The sequence below is a fragment of the Epinephelus lanceolatus genome, chromosome 20 (genome assembly GCF_041903045.1).
Source record: "Epinephelus lanceolatus isolate andai-2023 chromosome 20, ASM4190304v1, whole genome shotgun sequence".
NCBI lineage: Eukaryota > Metazoa > Chordata > Actinopteri > Perciformes > Serranidae > Epinephelus > Epinephelus lanceolatus.
Genome location: NC_135753.1, coordinates 31,980,054 through 31,994,907, shown reverse-complemented (window position 1 = coordinate 31,994,907; position 14,854 = coordinate 31,980,054). Strand labels below are relative to the sequence as shown.

Below are 14,854 nucleotides of genomic sequence, written 5' to 3'. Positions count from 1 at the left end.
AGTGCAAGCAGACTGGTATTACCAGAAAAATATCTCCTTTGTCTAAATACTATTTCAAAAAGCGTTAGGGTGGGACAGAATCTGAAAACAATTATTCATCCTGTCAGGAAAATAATGATTTTTTTTTTAGTTAAAATTTAAATACCTATTTTTTTATCATTTTTATTTATTTATTTCCTAATCTAATTTTATTTATTTTTTAATGTAATTTTTTTTATTATTTTTCTTTCATTTTTATATTTATGTATATATATTCTAATTCTTTTTTTGTCTTTTATTTTCCTTCGCTGGTCTGGCTTCCTTTGCTTGTTTCTGGGTTGGTGGGTGGCTGGCTGATTTCTGTCCTTGTTGGTTCGATGTTTGTTTGTTGATGCTTTGCACATCTTATTGAATAATCAATAAAAATAACTTGTTTAAAAAAAAATAAAAAATAAAAAATAAAAAGAATAAAAAAAAAGGAACTGACCATTATTTACACTTGGTTTTAAAAACCATTGAACAATAAGGACACTCCAGGCCAAGTGACGAATCACACCGACCAGCAGTTGTGTAGCACTTCAGCGTGTCTATGAGCCTGCAGTATTTTAGCAGAGCAGGACATAATCTGAAGAGGTCTTTAGCCTTTTCTCACGAGGAGGGAGGCAATGAGAGCACACAGCCGTGGTGTTAGAGCGGATTCAGCCCTCTGTCTGCTACAATATGCCCGTCTAAAGCTTTCCAAACCAGGCTTAGCTTTCTGGCCCTGGCACCTCCCTCCCTCCTCGTGCCAGTGTCAACTTCAGCTCGGTACAACGCCAACGCCAGGCTCAGCCTAGTTTGTGGCAATGCCTGGACTGGTTTTCTTCTCTCCTTCTTACAGTGCTTGATTCTTACTTTTGGTTTGATGTCTTTCATTATTTCCTTTGTTCAATAATCTTTTCTTTTTCACATTTTTCTTGCTTTTTTTTAAAAATTTTATTTCCTATTTACTTCCCTCCCTTTTGTAGCTCAAATACTTAAGTTTATGCATATAAATGTGTTTTGTTGATTCAGGTTTCCTGCACATGTGTATGCAAATCTTCTCCGAAGCCTTCAACTATTAGCCCCTGCACCATACTCTCAGCTATACTAATTACTACAATATTTAAACCCACACGCAGCTCACATATGTGGATATCACATCACCTGTAATAAACCAACCCGGTCTAAAACAGAGCTTTTCCCTCCAATTTGAGAGCCAGTTTACAGACATAACCTTGGAGTGACTTTGGATCTGTGAGGGTAATTATATATGGTTCTGAGAGGAGTAGTCAAGTGTTGAAAACAGCCGCTCATGGTGTGGAGACTCTTGAGACAAAAGCTACAGAGGGATACTTGTCATGCAGAAGAGACACTCGCTTGGTTTAACAAGGAGCTGAGAGGCAGCGGGGTGAGAGAGAAATAGGTCTATATTCAAAAGAATAAGCAATTGATGGCAGATTGAAGTTTTCTGTTTAAGACTGCGGCTTCTGTTGAACTGGCTGTGACTTTGTATAAATAATTTCCTCGCGGACAATTGTACTCTAGAGCGGCGTGGAGAATGCACGGTTGCCCCCACGAGGCGAGGTGAAGAAGGCTCAAACGTGGAGATGACTTCCTCTGAAATGGGCCAGACTCACTGCAGACACGTAATGAGACAATAAGGATGAATAGTAAACATAACTCATCCAGTTCCACAGTGGAAACCAGGACAATGTCTCTTCCCCTGGATCTCTGTCTGATGCCAGTGGGCCTTGTGGGTGCAGCGCTCGCCACATATGGGTAATAGAGGGAAAACGATTCCTTTGTTATCTCAGTGCTCCTAGTTACACCCCTCCGGGGGTCTTTGGGAGGGCAGCACGGGATCCCAGTAGGGGGTCTGTATCTGTCACCTCAGTTTAAGGCCTGTCTCATGTCGGCTGACCCAAATCGGCTCCCCGGGGCAATGCCGAGCCCCTCCATGGGACTCCACCACTGCAGATAATAGGCTCGTATGGCAAAGAATCCAGACACTGGAACCAAAGCAGCCCTGACAGCTGTCAACCAGGACAAACATCCTCCTGCATGACACACACATGAGCACGATATGAGGGTGGTAGTGTGTGTCGCTGCTGTGTGTGTGTGTGTGTATGTGCGTGTGGGTACGTGCATGTTTATTTTTCTACATAGGTGTGTAAATGTGTAATTGTGTGTGTGTGTCTCTACACTTTTTTCCCCGTTTTGGCACTGCCTATCCACAGCTCTGGTTAAACAGCCCGACATTTCCAGACAGTATTCAGGCAAGCTGACGCCATGTCAGGAGCAATTTGGCACATCGGCAGAAATCTCTTCCTGTAGGGGAGCTGTCATGGATGAGAAATCAAAGACACCTACGTGACTAGCTGGGTTGCCTCCGAGCGAAAAGAAAGGCTTGGTGACATGACCTGATTTCAACCATTTTACAGGAAACCGCAGCAGAAGATGGAGGAGTTGCCTGCTGCTCTGCAATATGGAGTGATATCATTCTTACCCCAGGCACACGGGTTGTGTATGTCAGACTGCATATGCTATACAGCTGAAGCAGGAGTTTTGTAAACAGGAAAGGACCAATGTTATTTTTGCCGGTGGCTCAGCAGGTCCATATCAGCAGGTTCAGCAGGCTGTCATGCACTAGTGATGCTTGAGGTTCAAGACCGCCAGGTAACCTTTGTTCCACATCATCACATGTCAGACTGCACACACATTCCTCACTGTAATTCAAACATACATGTTTCAGTTTAAAGTCTGTCTATGTGAAAAAATGCTATTAACTACCAGACAAATTTGAATGATTAATGATAATAAAATGAAAATCACTGAATATATGGTTTCAAAATTGTGACAAATTGTGCTGGCGGTGTTTATTTATGTATTTATTAGACTGAAAGAGCTAAGAGAGCTTGTGGAACATAGAACGTGGAACTTGACGCTCACATACAGGAGTTGAGGGAAACGACATTGATTCGTAGTGTTGTTTTATGTTAAGGATTTCTCTAGGGTCTCATGGGGCCATGATTTCAGGCCCGCCAAAAAAATCCTGGATATAGAAATTATAAAAACAGCAGCTCAACTCCACAATCCAGTACTACACAGTTCCCAGGCTTTTCACACGTTTTCAACACGCATTTTCTAACATGTACAATGTTTAAAGAAAGAAATCTATAATTCTGCTATGGTAAATAGCACCGTAATGGTATGAGATTTTCACGGTACAATAACCATCTCACGGTATCACAATATTACAGATATTATTATAGGTCAACATGACCATTAAAGGAAGGAAACCAGAGGGATTATTTTTGATTGAACAAAAGTTGTATTACTTTAATTTAAATGTGAAACCATTTTTTAAATGACAGTTTGTGTAAAAGTAAATTAAGTTAAAAAAATAACTAAAATAAAGTGAGATTCTCCGTCTAGTTGCATTTTTTCCAATATCGTAGATAAACAAATGTACACCGTATGATCACCACCAATTTCAATATCACAACAATTAAACTATTTGGCCATTTTTGCCATGACTCTTGCAAAAAAGATTCTGAGAAAAGAGACTGGCGGGGCGCACAGACGCAGCGGCTCGGAGCTCTCGCAGCTGGTGTACTTTTTTCATTGGTTGCACAAGTCATTATCTCGTTGTTTTTCTATGAGCAATGACAATAAACTATTGAATTGAATTTCCTCGTAGATAGAATTAAAAGACAAAGACTGCTTGACCTTAAATGACCACCCATTCATTGCAGTCAAAGCTGTTCACACAGCACACAGTGAAGATGAGACAAATAATCTGTATTATGTTGTATATCATACAATCGCTTCTGTTGCCTGGACATTTGTCATGAAATATTGGCCGTGTTTGTTTTAAAAAGGATGAGACAGTGCTACTTAGTAGTACTTTGGTGTACAGTGTTTCATAGCCTTGTATAAAAGCATAATGCAGTGAATACAGACTACCAGTTAAAGGATTTGCCTAATTAGAGGCATATTTCCTCTCCACCTTACGCAGTATCATGAGATATTTGGATCATTATATGCAGTATATCACACTTAAAAGAAGAAGCAGTGCTATATACCACCATCATTATTACCAGCTTGAGACTGATGATTCTCCAGGTTCCATAGCATCTGCTTAATTGAAAACAATCTGCACATAATAGCACAGTATAGCTATTATATGGCTATTTTTTAAATACAGTTACCGACTTAAACCACCCTGCACTCAAAGAGACTACCGAGTCGCAAAGAGTAAAGGCCTGTGTGTGGTTCAGCCTCCGATGGAAAAAAGCACCGAGGCATCTCCCCGCTGTGAGGGATTATAACTGCATGAGTGGGAAAGAGGGAGTTGCTGAAAAAGAACAACAGTGCTCAACAAATCTTCCCCGAGTAAGTGAAGTTCAAAAACTAGGAACCTAATAAACAAGCAACAACAGACAATAAATCCAAAGCCCCAGAGGAAAATAAAATGAAAAACTGCTTGCTTCCGCCCACGAGCCTCTGAGCAGAGCAGCGGAGGTGAGGATAAATTCCGCTACCACTTGGAGTCTTTTAGGACGCAGAGCTGACTCTGGTCCTTACAGGCTAATTACAGCTGACTACAGGAGGGTGTGTGTCTGTCAGGGTGTATGTGTGGGCATGTGCGACTCTGTCAGACTATTTTTGTATGCGTGTTCTCATGTGAACATATGAGCATGATGTCTCGTTTTGTCGGAGTGTTCATTTTTATAGTCTCCATGCTGAGCAGCAGTAACACCTCTCAAAGTTCAAGCACATAACCATGTGTTTGCCTGAATCGGGGTGTCAATCAGAGGATGTGTGTCAGTCTGAGGGGGTTTGTTTCTGAGCAGAAACAGGTGCTAGCTAGCTGACAGTAAACTAGAGAAACTGTCATGGCTTCATACATTCCTGCATGTATTTAACCCCCAGTTCATGCATCCTTCTGTCAGAGGGGTAGCAGGTGCTCACAGAGGGTTATCAAGTCAAATATACCACATTTAGAGCCTTGGCATCCACTGGAGACTTAACAAACAGGCGATACAGGTTGTGGTTTATTAAGAAACAAAACTGACTTGCAAGCCGAAAAAGTCGAATTAACCGTGTCCTTTGGTAGCCATTTACAGAAGTGAAAGCAGCCATGCACAAACATTGTTGCCAAGAGCTCCGAGCTCTCAAGATTTAATTACCTGAGAACAATCAATTTAGCCTTAAAGATGGCACGTGTACCCAAACTCAGTCAGAGTCTCTTTGATTAGTTGACAAATCAGATCTGGACAACTTCCTCTGAGCTGTTTGGCCACCAGAGGGCAGCATCTGGGTTATAGCACTTCTATGACTCAGTGTAGCTTGCAGAGAGGTGACCGGCTTAATTATTAGGATGTACCATCTTATTTCTGGTGCTTATGGATAAATTTAACTAGTCCATATAGTACATTTTTGCAATGACTAGGAGTGGCACAAGAATACAGAAAGCCAGACCTGCTGGAGTCAAGTCTGTCAACTGAGCGCCGAACTGTGGTAAAAATATAAAATAAATTACAGTTTAAATTCTATTTGCACTTTACCACCTACAGAAAATACAACTTTCTCATACTGTACTTCAAATGAGGCTCCATGAATCCACTAAAATGTCCAAAAACCACTGCACTAGTCAGAGATTCATACTAAGTTGGAAAGATGCACAGCAAATACAGAATACTGAGCTCACAATATGTGAGATGAATGCATTACACTGTCTGAGAGATGTTGGTGAGAGACAGCCAACCAGACACAATAGTCTTCAATCTATGCCAAAAGAGGACTCACAAACACGCACACACACACACACACACACACACACACACACACACACACACACAGCACAGACAAACAGAGTAATTAGTCTTTGATTTCCCCCGGCAGTGTTCTGGTACCAGGGGGCAGCTGCTGGGACCCTGCTTTAGCCTTGGCTAATTTCACTCACGGCTTGATCTCGACCCAGCACAGGTGCCCACTTGGCACCCGACAGCCGTTGCCATGGTAATGCCAACTTCAGGGGCCAAGAAAATGCCAATTGTCCAAGGAGCTCAACCACAGGAGCCATGGATGTGGTCCTCATTATAAACAGGCCGCATTAGTGCTAACAGAGGACACGGTCAGATGTGGACAGTTCAGTTAGGTCCAGTTAGGCTTTCTCACTTCCTGTCTCTGTACTTCCTGTAGGTTTTTGGCAATGTGTTATTCTGTTATTCTGACACTCGTATCCATCCCAAAAAAACAAATGATGTGCACTCAGATTCAGTGCAGCAGACTGTACACACACGGTACTGTAGACTGCTATAACTTGGGCTTGAGTGCCTCTGTGTGGTTTCCAAGTGTCACTGCACTGTCTGCCAGGATGCAAGTCCGCACCTACATGCACCTGCTCCAAAACACCTTACACTGCTCTGCTGATTCAGGTACTTCTGCTGTACCAAGCTTTTTCCGTTAATCACCCCTGAGGATTGACCCCTCGCCTCGACACTCATTAAGCCCACGGGACAGGCTCACCTCTGACGACAGGGAGAGCCAGACCAAAACACCAAATCATCTTCGCCTATTTGTTATCAAGCTCCCTTTAGATGAAATATCGAGGTGGCATCTTGCACACTAAGCAAGCTGACAAGCTCGATGAGGCTCAGTCAGGTGTGAAGGGTTAATGATGTTTGAAGAGAGGGGGGTAGAAAAAGTAAAGGGTGGGTACTCAAGACCATCAGACAGAACTCAGAAATCCCTCCCCCTCAACGAAGCTAATGGGTCACATGTCCTTTGCTATCATCTTAGAGATGAGGGCCGTTGTTTGTTCTGCACGCTGATCGTCAAACTTACTTCTTCAGGTGACAAAACTTGACACCGACTGCTGATGTGCGGACATGGCCCCACTTTCTGCTGGATGGCTTGCTCTAAAATGGCTGTGCATAGTTGTTTTTGATCTGTGATATGCTAGCTTAACCTTACAGAGTTTGCACTGCATCTCATTTTCGTTAATTTCTCCAAGACGTTCCACACAGGAACTTCCACCCCTATTCAAAAGGCAGTGATGTCATGACAACCAGACATTCTCAATCTTTATGTGTGATGTAATTTGGTATTTTACGTCTATGTCTTACCCTGACACTGAATTTAATCTTGCATTTACCTCAAATAAAAATATCACATCTGACTGAACGGAGGGATGTATGTTGCGCACGTTCCCCTCCCCCATTTGCATACATAAACACTGCATAATACATGACTTCTGCTTGTTAACAAACTAATCTGAAACTCACAATCTCACACTTCACATTCAGACGGCTTAATTACAGTAACAAGTTCACTTCTGTGTCAAACAATGAGTTTGTCTTACGCAACAAGAACAGTTTGGAAGTGTTATATACCATTTTAAATGCTAATGCAATTGCCCAATTTCCCCGCAATGACCATTAAAGTTTCATCTAATTTTATTTAATTGGCCATATCACACCCGTTTCATTCCTTTATAAACTCATTTCAGCAGACCCATATTGTGAATTCCTTACCTAAGGCCATCTCCTAACCAGGAGTCATTTTAATTGCCACATTGCCATCTGGTGTATGGATGAAGTGTCGGTATCACAGCCATTTCATAGCTATCAGAGGCATTTTTTCCACACTGAATGAATTTTCAAAAGTCTAACCTAAGGCTCTTGAGCTAGATGAAAGTTAACACCTCTTTCTGAGACACTCTTAACTGACTGTATGTGGTTGTGTCATTTTGCTGGCGGCTCATTCAGTCCTGCTGAAGACTTAGCAAACAAGAGATTGTCTCATTTGAAATTATCAGCAGTGTGTCTAAAACTGAGACCACAGTCTGTACTATCCTTTGAAACACAGCTGTTTTGTGTCTGGATAGTTGTTCATGCAATCGTGGTAAGAAATAGACATCACAGTTCAATTATTTCATTGAGATTATTGTCATGGCAAGTCAGATTAGCTTTAACCTTTACTCACAGCACCACTAGGTTGCAATTGGAGGATACAGTGATCCCATAGTGTTCAGTATCCTCATTGTAATTGATGGTTTGATTACTTTCTCTTGTATCAATACAATATCACTGCGGTTTCTAGTAAGTATGCAGCTCTTTGTTACCCCGAGCAATAACACTTGGTTGCTTTCTAACACATTCTGCCACTATCTGCAACTCACCAATATGGACTGCACACTAATCCACCTCTTGTTCTGCACCTGAAAGGCTTTGAACCTGACGTAATTTAAAACACACAAGATTCTGATCTGGCATCAGATAATACACTGTCACACCACAGGATCCTCAGCAAAGCTTTCTGTTCAGCATTAGAGAAACATCCTGACTTTTTACAGCAAAGAGAAGAGGTCACAGATAGACATTTGTATCGACTATAAGGCAAGTCAAGGCAAGTTTATTTGTATAGAGCACATTGGCACTTATAACTCATTTAAATACAGATAAAAAATATTCCAGCAAAACAAGTTTTACAGACTCATCTGGCATGGCAGAAGAAGAAGAAGAAGAAGATTTCCATTCTTCAGCCAAACTACTACTTCACACTTCAGTCCAATTGGTGGCAGCAGTGCGCCAAAAAGCTTGTGTTGCAACTGCAAAGAAACCTCAATGACTCCTTTGGAATCTATAGACTATTACCTGAATAATTACAATACTTCATATATCACTAATAACAGATATAATACTACAGGCAGTGTGAGGACATGGTGGACAGACAAGGTGTGACTAAAATGCCCTGCTCAGAGAAACCACTTCACCTCCATAACCTCTGTGATCTAAACAAGTATGTCACCAACAAACGATCATCATTTCGTCAAAATTATCTGTACAGGCAAATAAATGTGGGCATAGCACTCAACCTCACACTAGAACCAAACTCAGAAAAAAAACAAAAGGGACACTTATGCAACACCAAACCCGACCTAAAACCAACAAACACACACACTCTTTTATATTTCTCACGCATGTGAAATACAAGTTAGATCATCAATGTGACGATCTGTGGAGCAGAGACAGACAGGCTGCAGCATGCAGCTCTATGACTGCATATGAATCACAGCATGATAATCTGATGGCTGAACCTGAGCCAGACATCTCACGTACACCGCACACACACACACACACGAGGCTTGGGTGCTCCCAACGGTAGAGCCACCGAAGCTTGCAAAGTGACAACAGTTTAACTCCCCTCTGCTCTGTTTTGTCTCCATGTCACAACAGTGACACACGGTACATGAGAAATTATTTATTTACAGTTGAATGTGACAGAAATTGTTGCAGCAAAACGTCAAAACAACATGGAAATCAGCAGTCAGTAAATACACAGTAAAGAGTATCAGTCTGGTGTACAGTGAAGGAGATAGGGTCTGTTAGAGAAATTTAGAAATGGGTAAATTATTGAGGAAAAAGAGTGAAACAGAGACAGTGATTACACAGAAGAGACAAGTATGGACGGAAACAAACTTTATCAATGCCAACCTACAAACATAGTCAAAATATTATCTTAAATGTTGCCTATTTTTACTGATGTTCAAATCAAATCAAATCAAATCAAGTTTATTTATAGAGCACATTTTAAAGCAGCTGCATTTGACCAAAGTGTTGTACAAAATAAAGAATGACACACAAATATGTCGCAGTATAAAATGTGCACACACATAAATCAGAATAAAACCGTTAAGAACAATCACATACGTAAAAAAGATTATAAAATACTAAAATATTAAACCTACTCCAAACAACCAAAGGCAATTGAAAGCATGTATGTTTTAAGATTTGTCTTAAAAGTGTCAATGGAGGATTTGACTGAGAGCGGAAGGTTATTCCAAAGCTTTGGAGCAGCTACCACACAATTTTACCTAACTGATACAAGGGAAGGGTTATCAAAGAGAAAGCTACTTAAAAAAGATCAAAGATAATGGCAAGTATTTGGTCTATGAGCTTGTAGATTTTGTGTTTGCAGGGGTCCTGCGTCCTGTCTAACACCCCAGTCTGAACTGCACAAATGTGGCACGCTGCTTTTTAAGGGAATTGTTTTGCTTTGTAAACCAGGTTATGTCAACTCAGGTTAGAGATAAAGGTAACCATCAGGACCTCGTGGCGCAACGGTAGCGCGTCTGACTCCAGATCAGAAGGTTGCGTGTTCAAATCACGTCGGGGTCAGTGACTTTTAAGGACTGCACTCATTCCTCTGATGTGTTCCATTGAAGCTTTGCCATTGAACTGTTCAAAGAAATTACACACATACCTCACAGCTCGCAGTCGTTCCATGAATGGAAACATTACAAACTGGCAGGGCATGTGAACAGTGCAGAACAATCTATCCATCCATCTACTAAGTTTAAGTAATATCGGTGAGGTGAGGTGCCTGTGCAGAGCCAAAAGGAAACTATAAGACAATAGCGACCTCAGACACAACCGGTTAACTCTACTGCCATCTGGTAAGCAACATAGAAATATCTGCTGCCTTGTAGTAGCCTTGTAACTTTGCAGGAGAAGTCATGTGTAGGGCCTCATGGTGCAACAGGAGTGCACTTGACTCCACATCAGAAGGTCATGTGTTCAGATCACATTGTAATAAATGCTTTTTAAGGACTGCTCTCACTCCACTTAAGTATTACAATAAACCAGTGCCATTTACTGTCTGAAGACATAGATAGCACAAATACCTCACAGCTTGCATGTTATCAGATTTATTCCCTTACATGTGGCCCATCAGTTACTCTACTACAGAAATTTTCTCCCTCATCAGATTAACAGTGGAAAATAGAGAGCAGATAGATAGCATAACTTGTAAACTCTGATTGCAACTGAATGATGAGTGCAAGTGGAATGAAATCACTACACTTAGTAAATAACGTTCCCTGCAGCTTGTTATGGTTGTAATGCATTCTTTCTTGCACGTCGTATGTAAACTTTAATATCACTGAAACCGGGAATGTAGTTGAAATGTTAGTATACTGCTGAAGGCCACACACAGAACAAATACACCTGACTAACAATGAAAAGCAATGTTTAAAAAAAGGGAAATATGTCAGGAGAAAATAACTCAAGTTAGGTTTTAACCACATAAGTTTTGCTTAACAGCACAGCCCATTCCAAAACTATAAGAGCAGTGCTGTCATTAATAGGTTAAAATCAGCAGGTCTGATTAACTGTGCTCCTTCCTGACTGTTAGTAGAGTAAAACAGGGACGGAGGCAGTAGCTGGTAGAGAGAGAGAACTGGACAGACTGGATTTACTACTGACAACTATATACACAGACACACACAAAGGAGCAAACACCCACACACTCCGAGATAAAATCATGTGCGCACACAGACAGAGGGCTGTTCCACTGGTGTAAAGGTAGTTGTCTCGGCTCACGTCCAGCTGAGATATGCACTCTGTGGCGTTTACAGTCACCACTGACAAAGTTTACTACAGCATGTCAGTCCTGGGAACGTACTTTCACTGTTTATGTTTTAGGATCACTGATAGTGCTAGAGTTTGACAGCATCATACAGGTATAGGGTGTAGAAAACTATACTGGTAATCAAAAATCAGCTGTTATTGTGCATACATTTGTCATGGCAATGAATTCTATATTCTGTCATTGGTGGGATGTAAAGAGCCCAATCGTCCACCAGGGGGAGTAGATACTCACAGCCTCAACAAATGGAAGATTATGAAAAGGAGAGAGGAGAGGAGAAGAGAGGAGAGGAGAGGAGAGGAGAAGAGAGGAGAGGAGAGGAGAGGAGAGGAGAGGAGAGGAGAGTTTCAGACAGCAGGTGCAAAACAGCTGTTCCCACCCCTAATCCCACCTGATGCGTAACCATGGCACCTACCACAGTCATTATAAGGTGTGTGGATGCACACAAACTCTTCAGGTTCTCATTCATGCACAAATGCACACAAAACCCAAAAAGCACCTGCGTATCAAACAGACCAACTCACTCAGATCAATTCACAGCTCGTGAACTTTAAACCTCAGATGTGGGACATGTTTGTTTCAACATGAAACAGCAGCATTAGACACACAGTGTTCTTGAGAGTATATTTTCAGATTTCACAAGATAGCAGCAGCTCCAAGACATCAGATATCCTGAGAAAACTGCTAACAGATAGGCATCAGAGATAACACTTTCAAGCGAAACTCGTATGTTTCATCACCATTTTGGAGGAATACATTATGATGGCGCTGTGGGCTTTAAGCGTGAATGTCTTTGAAGTGATGATGAACCCAGATAAATCATCCACGACTAGATTCAAACCACTTCCTCCTTACAAAGACACAAGGAGGTGTTATAGCTCACTAACTGGTCCCACATTAAAGTCAAACAGCTGGTGACTCAGGTGTAGTCAGCACTGTTCCCATGGGAAGGATGCAGTGGGATTGTGGGTAATCATTTACACTTATTGGGTGGGGTGAGTAGTGTGATATCATGCTGCCTTTGACACAGATTCTGCCCACACACCCTTATACTGGAAACTATAGTAATACACACCCTCACACACACATATCAAAGTGGACTCACTCTATCATTCAGCCATCCACATACTGTATGAAAGCAGCAGAGGATTGCCAGTAGGTGGAAATGATTAAACACAGAACATGCTGGTGCGCAGGAGTTAAGTGTTTTGTAATGTTTTGGTAATGACGAGACAGTAAAAGCAGACAGGTGTAATCATGAGCACATGTTCGAGAAACTCTCTGTAGCACTGCCAACGCTTTGTGCACAAAGTTTCAGACTCTGTTTTTGCCAGAGGAAAATGGAAATGAGAAGAGGTTGTAAAACAGGTAGTGGCAGTTTGGGAGAGTAAACAAATAAATAAATTATGCAAACACATACTCCCCTTTCCTCTAAATCCCTGACACACTTTGACTCACCCTGTCTTTGTCATCCACCACATCACACAGCATGTCATCCTGGTCCAGAATGCCTCCATCTCCGTGCTCCAAGCGGTGGACCTGGACCCAGTAGCTGGGGTCCTGGAGGAAGAAGAAAAAGACATATTAGCTGTGAAATGAGATCAGCTTTATTTGGACCATATAGACGTAGGATATGAAGCCTTATGTAAGTAAAGCCATGCAACATGTTTGCATTGCCAGGCCAAAGGAATTAGCAGCAGCGTGTGTCTCCTCAGGAATCAGCTGATCTAACCACCACGTGGTTCATGTAATGATCCAGTCAGCTGGCACACGGGGGCTCTGACATGGTTATGGATTGACATCATGATAGCGGTTATGAAATATCTTAATCTCCTGCTGGTTGGCGTGCAAAGTCAGCATATGGCTCATATCAGGAGGAGCCATATTCATCTGTTCTTATAGCTACATAAAAAGTAACAGTCCTCCACTCTCCGCTGTTCAGCTGAAAACCTGTCTTCACCCTTTTTTGGCATCAGCATATGAATATCATCCATGCATACATGACACATTCAGACACAGCATGTCCTGCAGATCAAGTCCTGCATCAACACAGTGCATTATACAAAGTGCAGTCAACTCAACACGACCTTTTCAGAAATAATAGTATAAATAACTGCTTCTCTCAAACGATAATGAGCTGCTGCATGTTCGCAACAGTTGGTGTTCTTATTTAATACTGCATCAGGGATTGTACAGTGTGTTGTGTGCTTTGTGGACTCAACAGCACTTCATATTAAAGTGTAAATGTATAATGTGTGTAATGTGAAAAAGACAAGATTATATATGTAGTAGAGAATACGGCTTTGCGCCAGCATACTCACTGGACACACATGATCATCTGAAATCTCATTAATCTATTATACAGCCCTTCAAAGGCAGGGAGCAATAACTACAGAAGCAATTACGTTAGGGAAATGGTTTCAAGTTTCGAGGCTAGCTGGCAAATTGTGTAACAGATATAAAACTTCATTTTTGTCTGCTAAGGGTGGTTATTTTACCTCCCAAAAAATATTACTCAAGTATCTACAGTACATAACACCTGAAATGCAGATAGAGCACTCTGCCTTTGGATAATCATCAGGAAATGTGAGGAAAATATAATATATACCACCCAAATGTGCTTTATCATCCTAATAAAAATTAAATGTGCCTGTTATGATAGGTCACTGACGGTCTGTTGGTTAGTAGCATTCAAAATAAAACCAACCATCAATTTTCATCCGCTTTTGCGATGCCGGGTCGTGAGGGCAGCAGGCCAAGCAAAGCACCCCAGACGTCCCTCTCCCTAGCAACGCTTCCCAGCTCCTACTGGAGGACCCCAAGGTGTTCCCAGGCCAGATGAGATATGTAATCCCTCCAGTGTGTTCTGGGTCTGCCTTGGGGCCTCCTACCAGTGGGACATGTCCGGAACACCTCTAACAGGAGGCGCCCAGGAAGCATTCTCATCAGATGACCGAACCACCTCAACTGACCCCTTTCAAGCAGCTCTACTCGGAGCTCCTTCCGGATGTCAGAGCTCCTTACCCCATCTCTAAGGCTGAGCCCAGCCACCCCACGGAGGAAACTCAATTTGGCCGCTTGTATCCGCAATCTTATTCATTCAGTCACTACCCTGATCTCATGACCATAGGTGAGGGTTGGGACGTAGATGGACCAGTACATCGAAAGCTTTGCCTTCCAACTCCACTCCCTGTTCACCACCATGATCCAGTGCAGTGCCCGCATCACTGCTGAAGCCACACCAAACCATCAGTCCAAATAAAATCAATATAATGCATTTATTTTCAAATATGTGATTAGGCAGCATAGACACACCAAACCAGAAGAAATACACTGGAGTCAAAACCAAGCAGCTTCATCCGGGACTGAAAAATGAAGGCAAAACCACAGCGTGACGTCACAGTGGCTATATCCATCA

The 14,854-nt window shown here is 41.9% G+C and overlaps 1 protein-coding gene and 1 non-coding gene across 7 annotated transcripts in view; one reads left to right on the top strand and one right to left on the bottom strand.

Annotated features, from left to right (window-relative positions):
- LOC117264743 (partitioning defective 3 homolog) overlaps positions 1 to 14,854 on the bottom strand; it is a 424,452-nt gene that overhangs the window by 359,461 nt on the left and 50,137 nt on the right. For all 6 annotated transcript variants that reach the window (XM_033638949.2, XM_078162514.1, XM_033638950.2 and 3 more), the window contains exon 2: positions 12,895 to 12,996. In XM_033638949.2, the coding sequence (XP_033494840.2) occupies positions 12,895 to 12,996 (102 nt within the window). The remainder of the gene's footprint in view (positions 1 to 12,894; positions 12,997 to 14,854) is intronic.
- Positions 10,116 to 10,187, top strand: trnaw-cca (transfer RNA tryptophan (anticodon CCA)). Its single transcript has one exon. It is a non-coding gene; the product is annotated as a tRNA-Trp (tRNA).